The 16,696-nt window shown below is 53.3% G+C and overlaps 1 protein-coding gene across 1 annotated transcript in view; it reads right to left on the bottom strand.

The window, feature by feature from the left end:
• Positions 1 to 7,434: 7,434 nt before the first annotated feature.
• The window catches only part of KCTD20 (potassium channel tetramerization domain containing 20), a 36,109-nt gene continuing 26,847 nt past the window's right edge, over positions 7,435 to 16,696 (bottom strand). Inside the window, exons 4-9 of the mRNA XM_054395761.1 lie at positions 15,936 to 16,215; positions 13,464 to 13,566; positions 11,830 to 11,950; positions 10,409 to 10,606; positions 9,238 to 9,348; positions 7,435 to 8,179 (exon numbers count right to left, since the gene is read on the bottom strand). Coding sequence (XP_054251736.1) covers positions 7,887 to 8,179; positions 9,238 to 9,348; positions 10,409 to 10,606; positions 11,830 to 11,950; positions 13,464 to 13,566; positions 15,936 to 16,215 — 1,106 coding nt within the window. The 3' untranslated portion in view covers positions 7,435 to 7,886. The remainder of the gene's footprint in view (positions 8,180 to 9,237; positions 9,349 to 10,408; positions 10,607 to 11,829; positions 11,951 to 13,463; positions 13,567 to 15,935; positions 16,216 to 16,696) is intronic.

Raw genomic sequence — 16,696 nt, 5'->3', positions numbered from 1 at the left:
TCCTGGGACTTCTGCTGAGCCATGGAATTCTCTCCCTGGACTTTGGGTTTATATCCAGTAAAGAACTTTGGTTTTTTATTATTTTTTTTTTTTTTTAGTATCTATATATATACACTTGAGGGCTATCAACTCTTGGGAGTCTCCTGCAGGCTCCTGCTTGTTCCTGAGGAGTTTGTTTCCTTTCCTGCACCACTGAAGAGAAATTCCACACAAAAGTTTGCCTCATCTCTGCTGTTTCAGGAGCAGGAGTTTTGTTTTCTTTTTTTTTTTTTTTTTTTTCCTTTTCCTTTGGAAATTCTCTGCCAGGCTGTGCAGCCCCCTCAGGAGGTGAGGGCAAGGCCTTCTCCTTGCTACCTGCTGCTTGCCAGCCCTCTGTGAAGTGACAAAACTCCATCTGCCAATCCTGTCAGCCCTGCTTGCTCCCTGCCTGAGGACTTCAGGACAGAGGAAACCAAGCAATAATGGAAGCTGGAGCTCCACAACTCTCCAGGAAGCTGTCATGGAAGGACACCACTTGGATTGCCTTAACCTTCAGTTTGTACTGCTGGGTTTGCTGCTGCTGCTGCTGCTTGGAAGCCTCTGGATCAGCCTTTCTCACCTCTCTGGCAGTGGCCTCCAGCTGCCATGCACTTTACTTCTGGTACTGAGCTGCAGATAACTTTGGGACAGTGACCCTCAAGCCATTGAAATGTTGGTGGTTTTTTGGTTTTTTTTTTTTTTTTTTTTTTGTTTTTTGTTTTTTCTAAATTAAATCATTGTGCACCACTTTTTTTTTTTTCTTTTCTAGACACAGCCATAAGAGAAAGGAGGCCATAAGAGAAAGGAGGCCACTTCTCCCACCAAGCACCAGCAGCCTTCAGCTCCTGGGTGACAGGATGGATCCAGAGACAGTGACAAACAGCTTGGGAGCACGAAGTGGATGTGGAATTAGAGCAGAGAGGGAGGGAAATTCATTTAAGCTGAGCCTTGGTGGGCAGCTTGGGCACAGGCTGGGGCAGCCCTGAAGGTTCCTGGTCCTGCTGCTGCCATCTTTTGGCCACTTCCAAGATCTGCTGCTCCTTGGTGGTTTAGAGACAAAAAACATCTCCTGTGGCCTTTTTGCTCTTGGATTGGAGCAGAACAGTGTTGGATCTTTCCAGGAGTCCTCCTGGAGGCCTCTCTGGCTTTTCCTTACAGGGCTTCTCATGTTGGCATGGCTGAACCATCTGTCCCTGTAGCCTTCCAAAGAGGTGGTGCCTGATGGAGTCACTTTTGGGGCAGTGGAACCCACTCTGTCCACTCTCAGATGCTTGCCTGGTGTCACTTCAAGCAGTGCATCCACTTCTGATCAGGTTGCTCTCCAGGAGAGCCCCAAAGTGCCTTTCCTTGCCTAGGTGTCCCTCAGAACACCACTGCATTTTGGGAGGGAGGCTTCTGCCTCAGCTGAGCCTTTTGCCTAATTCCTTTTCCTCCCTGAGCTCCACTTTGCTCCTCTTTTGTCCTTACCTCTGCACTTCCAGGTGGACCTTTGGGGCCTGCCTGGTCCCAGGCTTTCATTTACAGTTGGGTTTGTTTTGAAGAATAGAAATTGTCTGAGGTTTCTAAAGGTACTGATTGGAACTGGCTTGGATTCTTGCAAACTTTTCTTGGTGCTGAACACCAGCTGCATGGCACAGGCAGAAGAAAACCCAACCAGCTGTGTAGGCACCCAGTGGGAGCAAAGTTTCCCAGGAGGAGGAAGGCTTCCAGTCAGCTTCAGTCCCAACTGTCTAGATTAGGAAATGAAGGGAAAAGAGTTGGTAGTGAAGTTTCCTTTTACTGGCTGCTTTTAGGGCATTTTCACCTAGTGGTGTTTTGACTTGAGTGCCATTGTGGAGGACTGCTTCATCATCATCATCATCATCAAATGGCTTAGGTTGGAAGGGACCTCAGAGATCATCTGCTCCAACCTCCCTGACATGGGCAGGGAGACCTCTCTACTAGACTCAGCTGCTCAAGGCCTCATCCAACCTGGCCTTGAACACTTCCAGGGAGGAGGCATCCCTGGACAGCCTGTGCCAGAGTCTCACCAGCCTCACACTGAAGAACTTCTTCCTCAGCTCCACTCTAACCCTGCTCTGCCTCAGCTCCAAACCATTCCTCATCCTGTCTCTAGACATCCTCATGAAAAGTCTCTCTGCAGCTTTCCTCTAGGATCCCTTCAGGTCCTGGCAGGCAGCTCTAAGATCCCCTTGGAATCTTCTCTTCTCCAGGCTGAACACCCCCAGCTCCCTCAGCCTGACCTCAGAGCCTGTCTTGCCCATTGGAAAATCACAGCAGGGTAGGGGTTGGAAGGGACTTCCAGAGATCATCCAGCTCAACCCCCTGCCAGGGCAGCATCACCCAGGGCAGGTCACACAGGAACACAGCCAGGTGGGGTTTGAAAGTCTCCACAGAAGGAGACTCCACAGCCTCTCTGGGCAGCCTGCTGCAGGCCTCCAGCACCCTCACACTAAAGAAGTTTCTCCTCATGCTGAGTTGGTACCTCCTGTGCCCCAGCCTGTACCCATTGTTCCTTGTCCTATCACTGGGCACCACCAAACAGAGCCTGGCACCTTCACCTTGCCCCCCACCCCTCAGATACTTATAGACATTCCTCAGATCCCCTCTCAGTCTTCTCCAGACCAAACACCCCCAGGGCTTGCTCTCTTCATAGGAGAGATGTTCAAGTCCCTTCCTCATCCTCATGGCCTCCACTGGACTCTCCAGCAGATCCCTGTCCCTCTTGAACTGGGGAGCCCAGAACTGGTCACTGTATTGGAGGTGTGGTCTCACCAGGGCAGAGCAGGGGAGGAGGAGAACCTCCCTTGCCCTGCTGGCCACACTTTCCTTGATGCCAGGATGCCACTGGCCTTGGCCAGGAGGGCACAAAACGTTGCCTTACAAAGCAGTGGGAAACTTCAGGGGTACTAAAGCATTAACCAGTCATGAACAGATGAGTTACTGCCTTCAGCTAAACCCCTCAGAGCCTTCTACAGATGCTGTGGATGAGGAGTAAGTACCTAAGGGTAGTAGCTGCATGTTAACCCTTTCCTGGAAGGGAGTGACCTCTGTTCATAAATACCAAAGATTCACAGAATGGGTTGGGTGGGAAGGGACCTTGAAGCTCATCCAGCTCCAACCCCCTGCCATGGGCAGGGACACCTCCCACCAGCCCCAGGCTGCTCAAGGCCTCATCCAGCCTGGCCTTGAGCACCTCCAGGGAGGGGACAGCCACAGCCTCCCTGGGCAGCCTGATGCTGAAGCAGCTGAGCAATTCCAGGCTGGGACAACTTGCTGTGGAAACCCAACCTTGTCTTTACTGTGCATGTTTGGTGCAAGTCTCTTTAAAGCCTTCTGGAAGCTCAAGAGGAAGCCAAAAAAGGACTAAAGGTGAAGTTTGCCAAAGGCACAGGGAGCAGTTGGGTAACTCACAAGGTGGATGTCTTTGATGCAGCTCTCCAGAGGTAGGTTGTGGAGCCCAGCTGAGTTGTGAGCCTGCTCCAGTTGTTACCAGCACTTGGCTCAGTGTCTTCTCTCCAGGATCCTCCTTCCCTGCAGAGCTTTGCCTGCCTCTGCCATCTCCTATCATGTAGCCAAACGTTTTCCTTAGCTGCTGGTTCATGGCTGGAGGTAAATTTTTAGCTCTTTTATTAAAGCTACAACCAGTTGCTGGCCTTGCAGGACTAAGTCCAGGCTGAATTAATTCCTCCTGGATCTGAAGGTGAATTTTAATGCTGCCAGTTGCCCTTAGGCTCATGCCTCACCCAGAGCTGCACTCAGTGTTTCTGACCACTGTGCCCTGACTCTGCCTTAAGCTGGAAGCTGGGGAAAAAAAAAAAAACCAAACCAACCAAAAAGTCTTCTGTAAATCTGTAGAAGCTGTTCCTCAAGTGCACTGTCAAAGGTGGCAGGGGGAAGGAAGTGTTGTGTGTGTTGCTGGGGGAGCCAATTTTTTATGAACCCATCTTGGTGGTGTGTAAATAAAAGCCTCCCAGTTGAAGAGGGTTGCTGCTGTGTTGTGGTTTTGTTGGACTCTCAGGGTTTGGGGTTGTTTTCCACATTTGAAAGTGATTTTTGGAAGCAGTTGCTTGGGATCAGTGAGCTGGAGAGGTAAGTTGAGGAGGGTCTCCTGAGGTTCAACGAGGCCAAGTGCAAGGTCCTGCACCTAGGTTGGGGCAATCCTGGATACCAATCCAGGCTGGGGGATGAGGAGATCCAGAGCAGCCCTGCAGAGAAGGACTTGGAGGTGCTGGGGGGGTGAGAAGCTGGACAGGAGCCAGCAATGGGCACTGGCAGCACAGAAGGCCAAGGGCAGCCTGAGCTGCATCCAAAAAAGGCAATTCCACTGCACGAGGCTGCTCAAGGCCTCATCCAGCCTGGTCTTGAACACCTCCAGGGAGGGGACAGCCACAGCCTCCCTGGGCAACCTGTGCCAGTGTCTCCCCACCTTCACTGCAAAGAATTTCTTCCTGCTCTCCAGTCTCAATCTGCCTTCCTCCAGCTCTCCAGAGCAGAGGAGCAGAATCCCCTCCCTCACCCTGCTGGTCACACTTCTCTTGATGCAGCCCAGCTTGAGTTGTGTTGCCTCATCCCTTTGTGTGTGCAACCCCTCTGGCAAGCCAGCCCCTGCCCATTTTTTTTCTCCTCCCCAGATGAAACAACTTTTGAAGGAGCCAAGCAGGCCACATATAATTTATACTTTAATAGAGGAACCACACAGCTGTAGTTGCTACACACCACAGGTAACACTTCAGTACAGCTAGAGTAAGACACAGCTGGATGTTGTACCTGAAGGAGGTGACCACAAGAGGAAGAGGAGGAAAAGCAAACACTTTTTTTTTTCCCTTTCCCCAGTTGGATTTAGTGTTCCAACCCCAAATAATCCCAAGTTCACCTTTAATTACCTGGAAAAGCCAAAATACCACTCTGGAAAGCTCCCTGTGGTTGAAACTGCTTGGGAATGATGGCAGCTGGCTGCCTCCAGCCCCTGCTGAAGGTCCAACTGACTGCACAGAGGGCAGCAAGCTCCTCCCAGGCACTGCCAGTCTCTACCCCTCAGGCACTGTCCTGCTGCAGCTAAGTGCCTGTGGGCAGCTGGCTGAATCCTTCTGCAGGCCAAGCCAGCACTGGGCTCAGGGACAGCCCCTGCTGGGCTCTGTTTTGGCTGAAGGTGCTGCTGAGCTGGCAGAGCCAGAAGGTGCCCAGCAGATGTTCTGTGCCTGATGCCTCACTCAGCACAGGGCAGCACTCAAGGTGCACACTCCACCTCCTTTGGGTTTGGGGTTTTTTTGAGGAGGGCAGATGGAGATTGGAGACGAGGAAAAAATTGTTTAGAGTGAGGGTAGGGAGACATTGAAACAGGCTGCCCAGGGAGGCTGTGGATGCCTCCTCCCTGGAGGTGTTCAAGGCCAGGCTGGATGAGGCCTTGAGCAACCTGGGCTGGTGGGAGGTGTCCCTGCCCACGGCAGGGGGGTTGGAACTGGATGAGCTTGAAGGTCCCATCCAACCCAACCCACCCATTCTATGACTCTTTGAATCCATGAACTCCAATCTCCAGCTGGTCACTGCCAACAGACTCACTCAAACTGACCCTGCTGCCAAAACAAACAGCCCCAAATCCAATCCCCTGGGCCTGGGGGCAAGCTCCTCGCTGCTGGGGGACAGCCTCTCCAGGGCCTTTGCTGCACTGGTGGGAAGGGCTCTTTCCCAAGGCAGGTGAGGGGTCAGGTGTGGCCCTTGGCTGGAAGGTTCATGTCCCATCTGTCTTCCTCCCTCTCCTGCAGCAACAGTAACTCCTCTGGAGCAACACTGGGAAGGGATTTGATTGCACACTGCCTCTGGGCAGCCACCGAGGGACAGCTCTGTGTGCTCAGCCTGGGACACAGAGGGAGGACATTCCCAAAGCAGTCAGGTGGCCCTGGGCATCTGAACCCCTGGGACTCACAGGAGGTCCTGAAGGACTTCTGGAAACCTTCCCATAGGCACTTAGAAAAAAAAAAAAAAAAGGCAGAAATCTGTATTTGCTGCACTTAAGAAAGGAGCTAAGAACAGAAACACTGCAGAGAGTGGAGCCTGCAGCCCTCCCAGTGGGAATGAAACGGAAATGCCCTGGCAGAGTTTGGTGCTCCACTAACACAGCCCTCAGAAGGCCTTCAGGACACTCTGTGCCTGCTCTTGTCCTGCAGAAGCAATCTCCAGCACTGAGCCCCCCACAGCCTCACAGAGAATGAGGAAGATCTGCTGGGTGATGCCCCCCTGACCTTCCCAGGGGCAGGCTGACATCTACCTCTGCTTTGCCAAGCAGGCCCAGGAACCAAGCCTGAAGTGCTCCAGATTTCACCTGACCTGACCTCAACAACTTCCCAAGGCAGCTCTCTCCCTCTTTACCTTTCTGAAGCTTTGCTCTGCACCAGCTCCACATTCAGCTGCTCCACTTTGGGTACCAAAACCTCTCTAGGGCCACAGGAAGGCTTTGTGAGGCTGCTCTGAGCTGCAGCTCGTGGCAGCACCCAGCTCCTTGGCTGCTAACCAGGGGGTTAAGCAGCTCCATGAGGAACCCTAATGCTGCAGGAGCAGGCCCAGCTGGGCTCCAGTATGACCAACTGAGCTAAGCCAGCCTGGGGTGGGTCTGCACAGCTTTGCTGGGCCTCAGTCCACATCCACATCCTCAGCCATGGACTACTCAGAGCAGCAAAGGAGGGTTCTGACCAACTGCTAAAGGTTGGTGGCTTTACTACTGGGAAAGGCTGCCTTACTACTGGGAAAGGCTGCCTTACTACTGGGAAAGGCTGCCTTACTACTGGGAAAGGCTGCCTTACTACTGGTATTTCTCTCCTGCTTGACAGCAAAATGTTCCAGCCAGTTCCAAACTGGGAAGCAAGCAGCTGGCCCTTTGCAGCTGCACCAGTTGGGAGAGTCTGCAGCAATTCTGGACTGGTTAAGGTCAATAAAAGCAAGGATTTTACTCAGGTTGTAAACTGCCTGTCCTGGGAGCTCCTCCACTGGCTTTTTGCTTGCCTTAGCACGAGGATGGAGCAGCCAAATGAGTTTGTAGCACGCAGCCACCTCTGGAAAGCTTCTTACCTCCTTGAGGCTCCTAAACACATTCACTTTGTTGGTAAAATACCAACTCCAGTCTGGCTTTTTGGCTTTCTCAACTTCAGCGACTGCCTTGAGCCAGCATCCCTAAATCCCAGGGGTTCCAGCTTAGAGGGAAGTACAGATGGGAAATTCCTGCTTCCCATTGAAGGGGTTGATCCTTCCCCAAGGGAGCAGCAGAAGCTGCTGGCTGCACAGCCAGGTGGCAGTGTAAACAGGTTCCTCCAGGCTCAGGATTCTGCTGTCATTCCTCCACACTCAAGGATTTTTGTGTTTTGTTTTGTTTGGGTGTTTTGTTTTTTTTTTTTTCCTTTTTTGCTGTTGCCAACTGTGCTACATTTCTGCTGGTTGATGAAAGAGCAGCATCTGTCCTGCTTTGATGTTGGGTCCTTTGTAGCTTGATTATCACAAAAGCAAAGCTAAGTGTTCCAAATGGTGAAGGAAAAGCTTTTGTCTTGACAGGCTCAGGATCTCCTCTCTCTCATTGGCAACCCAGGACGTTCCTGAAGGCTTCTTTCTGCTCCTCTTTTGGAAGCATAGGGAAAATACTCAGCACCCAGCAACCTTGGAAGCCTTTGGAGTAGAACCAAGCAGCAGAGTTCCTTTGTCTTTGAGGAGATGTCACTTTGGATTGCACAATTTAAGACTATGAAGTGTTGCCCTTTATTGACATGCTTGGAATATGAGACTGCAGTGAGAGCAGGAAGGAGGAGAAAGCACCTGGGGCAGAGTCTCCCTTGCTGAGAGGTCCCCACCTCAAAGCAGGACAAACCCCCTGGGAGCCACCACTAATCTGGCAGGTCGTTAACAGCCATTTGGGAGAAGGGGGCATTGAGCCTGTCGAGTTCATCCACCTGTGGGGGGTGATGCATGATAACCTCGTGGTCCTCTGAGACATCATCCCCCACTGTCACCAGGTTGGTCAGGGATTTGCTCCGCACGCACTGGAAGTCGACGTGGCGGCTCTTGCCCTCCTCCTTCTCCCAGGACATCTGGATGAAGGGCCTCTGCACATAGTTGTAGATCACCTCTGAGCGGCCTCCAGGCCTCCTCTTCACCTTCTCCTTGCACGTGGGATACCCTGGAAACACGACACAGCCACTCAGTGGCACTGCAGCACAGCCCTCTGGCCTGCAGCACCCTGAGTCGGCCAGGCAGGAGGGGCTTTGGGGGCAGAGGTGTGGATTGGATTGGATTGTAGGAAAGGTTCTGTGGGCAGAGGTTTGGATTGGATTGTAGGAAAGGTTCTGTGGGCAGAGGTTTGGATTGGATTGTAGGAAAGGTTCTGTGGGCAGAGGTTTGGATTGGATTGTAGGAAAGGTTCTGTGGGCAGAGGTTTGGATTGGATTGTAGGAAAGGTTCTGTGGGCAGAGGTTTGGATTGGATGGTAGGAAGGGTTCTGTGGGCAGAGGTTTGGATTGGATTGTAGGAAGGGTTCTGTGGGCAGAGGTTTGGATTGGACTGGATTGTAGGAAAGGTTCTGTGGGCAGAAGTTTGGATTGGATTGAAGGAAGAAGTTCTTCCCCATGAGAGTGGTGAGAGCCTGGAATGGGTTGTCCAGGGAGGTGGTTGAGGCTCCATCCCTGGAGGTGTTTAAGGTCAGTCTGGATGAGGCTCTGGCCAGCCTGAGCCAGTGGGAGGTGTCCCTGCCCATGGTAGGGGGGTTGGGACTGGCTGAGCCTTGTGGTCCCTTCCAACCCTGCCTGATTCTATGATTGGATTATAGGAAGGGTTCTGTGGGCAGAGGTTTGGATTGGATTGTAGGGAGGGTTCTGTGGGCAGAAGTTTGGATTGGACTGTGTCCTCTTGCTCTGTCACTGCTTGCCTGGGAGAAGAGACCAACCCCCACCTGGCTACAACCTCCCTTCAGGTAGTTGTAGAGAGCAGTAAGGCCTCCCCCTTGAGCCTCCTCTTCTCTGGCCTAACCAGTACTGAGCACAGGGCAGGATGAGTTCCCTGCTCCCGCTGTCCACACCATTCCTGATGCAGGCCATTGGCCTTTTTGGCCACCTGGGCACAGCGCTGGCTCCTGTTCAGCTGCTGTCACCCAGCACCCCCAGGTCCCTCTCTGCCTGGCTGCTCTGCAGGCAGTCTGTCCCCAGCCTGCAGCACTGGGGGGTGGCTGTGGGCAGCCCTCACCCTCGATGCCGATGCGGATGTTCTTCAGGCCCCGCTCCTTCAGCACCGCCTTGGCCACGTCCCGGTTCTCGATGTACTTGAAGAACCTGTAGAGCTTGGAGCTGTAAAGGACTGGAGAGACACAGAGGGGAGGGGGGGGGGGTCAGCAGCTGCTCCCTGCTCTTGACATGCTCAAAAAGCAGGTCTGGTTTTCAAGCAGTACTTCAGGTGCCTGTTCTCATTGCTGGGAGGAGCCAGCGACGAACCCTGGTGGCCGAGAAGGTCAATGGTGTCCTAGGGGCATGAAGGAGAGTGTGGCCAGCAGGACCAGGGAGGTTCTCCTCACCCTCTACTCTGCCCCAGTGAGGCCACAGATGGAGTCCTGGGTCCAGTTCCTGGCTTCCCACTTCAAGAGAGACAGGGAACTGCTAGACAGAGTCCAACTGAGGGCCATAAAGCTGCTGAGGGGCCTGCAGCAGCTCTGGGGAGCAAAGGCTGAGAGCCCTGGGGCTGAGAGCCTGCAGAAGAGCAGCCCCAGAGGGGAGCTGAGCAATGCTCAGCAAGAGACAAAGGAGCTGTGGGGGGCAAGAGGCTGGGGGCAGACTCCTGTCAGTGGCACCCAGGGACAGGGGCACACACTGGCACCCAGGAGGTTCCACCTGAGCAGGAGGAGAAACTTCTTTGGTGTGAGGGTGCTGGAGGCCTGGAGCAGGCTGCCCAGAGAGGTTGTGGAGTCTTCCTGTGTGGAGAGCTTCCAACCCACCCTGGGCATTGTGCCTCTGGGCAAGCTGCTGTGGGTGCCCTGCTGGAGCAGGAGGGTTGGACTGGCTGAGCTCCAGAGCTCCCTTCCAACCCTGCTGGGATTAGCTGCACTTCCTTGCTGGGGGCTAGTGATGCAGATCACAGGCTGGATGGGGAGGGGTTCATGAGCAGAAGATTCACTGACTAGGGAGCCAGGAAAAGGCTGAGGAAGAGGCAGCAGACAGAAGGAAAAGGCCCAGTGAGTGCTGCCAGTGCCCGTGCAGGGGTCAGAGCAAGGCTCTAAGCACCCTGCCTCCAGCAGCCCCCAGTCCAGAGGAAGGGACCACACAGCACTCCCGGTGCCAGCACCTCCTCCTGGAGGAAGGCTGCTGTTGGACCCTTCCCTTACAGCCAGATGGTGCTGAAGGGAGCCCCAGTGCAGAGCACTTACTCTGTGAGTACTCCTCTCCCATTGGAGGGGGATGATCTTCATCCCAGTCCACTGTGTCTTCATCTGTCAGCACCACGATGTGGCACTCCCTCTCCCCTTTCCTGGCACTGTCCACCATTATAGGCAGGATCAGCTCCTCCAGGTAGCTGTCAAACTGCTTGTGAGCACCATCGTTGGAGAGCTCATGCAACAGAGCACCTAAGGAGACAGGAACCACAGGGTGAGCTTTGTGCCTGTGTGTGCCAGAGACACTCAGGAGCACAGCCTGCACTCTTCCTCACACAACCTCCTCATGTTCAGATCCACCAACAGCCTCCAGCTGTGGCCTAATCAGCTGCAGGAGCCTGCAGTGCAAATGGGCTGCAAATGACAGTGGAGAACCTTTGCATCACCCTTTGCAAGCCCCAATCAGTGCAGCAGGACACTAACAGAACTGAGTCCTTCATTCAGGAGGATACCCTGAAGGTGAATCCCCCCCCTGAGGTGAATCCCCAGCAACAACCTGGCCATGAAACAACTTTTTTCTGCCTTCTGTGCCATCATTCAGCAGAGGACAGGGCAGGAAGCTCCACTCCAGGCCTGTGCTGTGACACCACAGAGCTCATTTCAGCACAGATTTGCCTATATTAAAAGCACTTTTTTTTTTTTTTTTTTACCAGTTTATCCACCAATAAGCTGCTCCCAGTTGGATCCCTTCATGACCAGGAAGTCTCTACTGCTTTCCAGCTTTGGTATCTTTGGTTCTTGCTCTGTTCATCATCCAGCAGATTAAATTATTCAGGAGTCTCTGGTACAGTTTAGATAGGAGTCACAGAATCACAGAACTGTGAGCAGAGTTACAACTCTGCTTTCAGCTTTGGCTCTAACTGCTCTTCTCAGCCTCTGCTACAAGAGGAGACTGAAAGGTTTAGGATTTCAATTTGTCTTTTTGGGTTTTATTTTTTTGAGCCTGGGGTCTGAGTTCTGTGGGATTCAATCACTCCACCTTGGACTGACACAAGAAAAAAGGAGCTGTTTAAATGCAAGGAATTCACTGGGATCTAGAGGAGTCCACAGCTGCATGCTTAAAGCAAAGCACACAGTTACAGAGGCCTGCAAGGATAGGATGAGGGGCAATGGTTTGAAATTAGAGAAGAGCAGAGTTAGAGTGGATGTGAGGAACAAGTTCTGCACCACGAGGGTGCTGGAACACTGCAACAGGCTGCCCAGGGAGGTGGTTGAGGCTCCATCCCTGGAGATATTCAAGGCCAGGCTCAACAAGGCTCTGCCAACCTGATCTAGGGGAGGATGTCCTTGTAGTAGATGACTTTTAGAAGTCCCTTCCAACCCAACCCATTCTATGAGAACTGCACTGAACCAGGATCAGAGTGCTCAGCACCAGGCAGGTGAGCTCCTGAGAGCCAATTTCGCTCCACACTTACTTAAATCTTGACATTTGATTGTGTTGAAATCAAAGTTTATGCAGAGGTAATCACAGGTGTCCCTCAGGTCTGGGATGGAAATCCCATCAGGGCAGTTAATGATTCCTGTCTTGTAATAGTCCTGCAAAGAAAAGGAGAGGTTTAGGAGAGCTAAATTAAGACTACCTTGGACTCTGTTTATTTTTAATTAGTTCTTTTGTTTGGTTAACCAACATCTGAGAGTTCCAGAGGCTATCTTCAGCTCTGTGAACAGTAAAGCCAGCCCTGCCTGTCTGAGAATCCAAATCTCTTTCCAGCTCTGATGAACGGTGAGCTCCAGTGGGAACCTTTCCCATGGCAGAGGGTTTCATAACATCTCAGATGCATTTATGTGCAACCATGAGGTCAGGAACACAAACATGACTCAAGAAAGGTAAAGGCCAACATGAGCAATTAGCTGAAATGTTGACTTCCACCACAGTCTGCTATTAACCATGGCTGCACTCAAAGGGTGATGGTCAGTGGCTCCATGGCCAAGTGGAAAGAGGCAATGAGTAGTGCTCCTCAGGGCTCAGCACTGGGACCAAAGGGTTGTTTAACATCTTTGTGGGCAGCATGGACAGTGGGATGGAGGCACCCCCAGCAGGTTTGCTGATGACACCAAGCTGAGTGGTGTGGTTGACATGCTGGAGGGAAGGGATCCATCCAGAGGGACCTGGACAGGCTGGGATCCATCCAGGGGGACCTGGACAGGCTGGGCCCAAGCCAACCTCATGCAGTTCAAAGTCAAGTGTGAGGTCCTGCACCTGGGTTGGGACAATACCAAGAGCAAATCCAGGCTGGGTGGAGAATGAATGGAGAGCAGTGCTGAGGAGAAGGACTTGGGGGAGCTGGGGGTGCAAAGCTGGACAGGAGCTGGCACTGAGCCTCAGCCTGGGCTGATCCCCATCAGTGTGGGCAGCAGGGGCAGGGAGGGGATTCTGCCCCTCTGCTGTGCTCTGCTGAGACCTCCCCTGCAGTGCTGGGGCAGCTCTGGAGCCCTCAGCACAGCACAGACAGGGAGCTGCTGGAGCAGGGCCAGAGGAGGCCACAGCAATGCTGGCAGGGCTGGAAGAGTTGGGGCTGTTCAGCCTGGAGAAGAGAAGGCTCCAGGGACACCTTAGGGCAGTCTTCCAGGATATGAAGGGGGCTACAGGAGAGCTGGGGAAGGACAAAGGCCTGGAGTGACAGGACAAGGGGTGATGGCTTCAGGCTGGAAGCAGCTGGATTTAGATTGGACATTAGGAAAAAAAAGTTCTTCCCTATGAGTGTGGTAAGGCACTGGAAGAGGCTGTTCAGAGAAGATGTGGAGGCTCCAGCTCTGGAAGTGTTCAAAAGCCAGTCTGGATGAGGCCTTGAGCAACCTGTGCTGGTGGGAGGTGCCCCTGCCCACGGCAGGGGGTTGGAACTGGGTGATCCTTAAGGACCCTTCCAAACCATTCTAGCCTTCTATGATATTTTTTTCCTTTTTTGCCAATTGCTTTTTCAAAGCAACAAGAAAAGAAGGTCCCAGGGAGGGGTGTGCAGCTGCCTGGGGGCTGGCTCAGTCCTGCACATGTGACAACCAGGTTTGGGGGCTGGGTTTGTTTGTGCCAGGCTGTCACAGGTCTCCTTACCAGCACGGTGCGGAACACGGCGGAGCTGATCCCCTCCGCGATTTCATACTCCCCCTTCTCGTTTGGCCTGGTGAAGTTGTACTCCCTTCCTGGGCCAAACATTCTGAGCAGAGAAAAACAAAACCAGGTCAGTGCCCAAGCTGCTGAAATGCCTTCATTCCTGGAGTCCTGGTGGACAGTCACTTACCCACCTGACAGCAATGTGCCCCTCACGGCCCAGAAGGCCAACGGTACCCTGGGGGGCATTAGAGTGTGGCCAGCAGGCCAAGGGAGGGTCTCCTCCCCTCTGCTCTGCTCTAAGGAGGTCACATCTGGAGTCCTGGCTCCAGTTGTGGGCTCTCCAGTTCAAGAGGGACAGGGAACTACTGGAGAGAGTCCAGTGGAGGCCAGGAGGATGATGAAGGGACTGAAACATCTGTCTGGAGAGGAAAGGCTGAGAGCCCTGGGGCTGTTGAGCAGCCCCAGAGGAGATCTGCTCCATGTTCATAAATACCTGAAGGGTGGGGGGCAAGAAGGGGCCAGGCTCTTTTCAGAGTGATTGGACAAGGGGCAATGGACACAATCTGGAACCCAGGAAGTTCCACCTCAACATGAAGAGAAACTTCTTTGGTGTGAGGGGGCTCTGGAGCAGGCTGCCCAGAGAGGTTGTGGAGTCTCCTTCCCTGCACACTTCCCAGTCCCACCTGGCTGTGTTCCTGTGTGACCTGCCCTGGGTGATGCTGCTCTGGCAGGATGGACTCAACCTCTAGAGGTCCCTCCCAGCCCCTACCTTTCTATGATTCTGGAGACCAGTAAGTGCAGGGAGGGTAAACCCCAGCAGCAGTGATACTCACAGAGTCATCTGACACCCACACTCCAATCTCTTGCACAGAACTAAGCCAAGAGCTGTGCCAGCTCAGTCCTGCAGCTGCACTCTGTCCCTGCAGCTACTGCACTGCACAGAAGCCCCAGCTCCAAGGAGCAGATGATTCAGCCCTGGGGCAGAAAACATTCTGGCAACAAAGGCCTTGCACAGAGGCTCCCAAAGATCACCACTGCCTGCCTTCTGATCCCTTGTTTTACACCATGAGCTGTGTGAGAGGCAGCAGCCCCACAGAACCTATCTCCTCTGGGTCTGTGGGGTGGAAGGGCTGGAAAGAAAGAAAATAAGTGTGGCATCAACAGGCTCCAGCCTTGAGGTCTTACAAGGGGCTGAGCAACTTCTCTTATGGGAGAGCAGCATAAGATAACAGCAAGAAGTGGGGTGGAGCAGTATCATGTTCCCCATTCTGGAAGAGAATTTATCAGCTGTGAACAGATGGGCTGGGAGAGAAGGCAGAAGGAAACTGTGTCCAGCTGAAAGCAGGAATTGTCTGAGGGAAAGGGACTGGAGGGACAATGTTATATGGAGAAATACCAACCCCCTGCATCTGGTCTTGTCTTGAGGCCTCACACACAGCCAAGTTCTGAATGAGGTCACAGAATCAGAGAATTGTTTGGGTTGGCAAAGCCCTCCAAGACCATCCAGTCCAACCAGCAACCCAACCCCACCATAGCCACCAAACCATGGCCCCAAGTGCCATGGCCACACCTTGCTTGAACACCTCCATGGATGGGGACTCCACCACCTCCCTGGGCAGTCTATTCCAATCCCTGACCACTCTTGCAGCAAAGAAATTTTTCCTCATCTCCAACCTAACCCTCCCCTGGCACAATTTCAGGCCATTTTGACTTTTTCTATCACCTGATATCAGGGAGCAGAGACCAGCTGAGCCTAGCTGTGAGGTGTCCTTGCCCATGGCAGGGAGGTTGGAGTAGATGATCTCTAAGGTCCCTTCCAACCTAAGCCATTCTATGATTCTGGGATGATTTTATCAACTCACAGCTCACTCCAGCCTCATTTCAGGGAGTTGTAGAGAGCAATGAGGTCTCTCCTCACCCTCCTTTTCTCCAGGTTGAACACCCCTGGTTCCCTCAGCTGCTCCTCACCCATCCTGTTCTCCAGAGCTGAGCATTGTTCCATTTATGAAGCATTTCACAGCTGTTAGGGGTTGGAAGGGACCTCAGGAGATCATCCAGGCCAGAGCAGGACCACAGAATCTAGTGGAGGTCACACAGGAACGCATCTGGATGGGGCTTGAAAGTCTCCAGAGAAGGAGACTCCAGAACCTCTCTGGGCAGCCTGTTCCAGTGCTCTGTGAGCCTCACAGTGCAGAAGTTCCTCCTCATGCTGAGGTGGAACCTCCTGTGCTGCAGTTTCTACCCATTGCCCCTTGTGCTATCCCAGGGTGCAGCTGAGCAGAGCCTGTCCCTGTCCCCTCCCTCTTCCCTCCCAACCCTCAGCTATTTATAAACATTTATCAAATCCCCTCTCAGCCTTCTCCTCTGCAGACCAACCACCCCCAGGGCTCTCAGCCTCTCCTCACGGGGCAGCGCTCCAGGCTGATTGAAGGACCTCCTCGAGGCCGGCTGAAGAGAGAGGGCATCACCTACCTTCCCAGCATGGTGTCAGGGTGGGCAGTGAAGATCTGGGGGTTCACTGCAAAGCGGGTGCCGTCCACCACCAGCGTCACCTTCTCCGGAGCTGCCGGCTGGGAGCTGCTGCCGGAGGACAGAGAGCTGCAGCCGTGGCGCTCCTGGCTGCTGAAGTACTCTGCCTGCCTCTTGCTGCCGTCCGGGCAGTGGCAGCTGTGGGTCTCTTCAGGAGCAGGCAGCATGCTGCTGAGCTGGGGGCTGACTGGGCAGGCAGGGTGTGGGCAGTCAGAGTCTGAAGCTGGAGGGGGCAGGGGAGGATTGCAACAACAAAAAAAAAAAAAAAAAAAAAAAAAAAAAAGGGGAGTGGATTGATTGAAAAACCTTCCCTTGATAGGAAAGCTTCGGAGGGGAGGAGAAAAGTGACACAGGAACCAAGGGCTACACACCTGTCAGGGCATGGGTGCGTGAAGAGGGCGGCCAGCAGGTCCAGGGAGGTTCTCCTCACCCTCTAACTCTGCCCTGCTGAGACCTTATCTGGAGTACTGAGTCCAGTTTGGGGTTCCCCAGCTCAAGAGAGACAGGGAACTGCTGGAGAGAGGCCAGGGGAGGCTTATGAGGATGATGAAGGGACTGAAACATCTGTCTGGTGAGGTAAGACCTGGGGGTGTTGAGCCTAGAGAAGACCATCCCCAGAGGGGATCTGCTCAATGCTCAGCAAGAGCTAAAGGCTGGGGGGGCAAGAGGGTGGGGCCAGGCTCTTGGCAGTGGTGCCCAATGGC

Source organism: Indicator indicator, chromosome 35 (genome assembly GCF_027791375.1).
Source record: "Indicator indicator isolate 239-I01 chromosome 35, UM_Iind_1.1, whole genome shotgun sequence".
Lineage (NCBI taxonomy): Eukaryota > Metazoa > Chordata > Aves > Piciformes > Indicatoridae > Indicator > Indicator indicator.
This window is presented reverse-complemented; position numbering and strand designations above follow the sequence as displayed.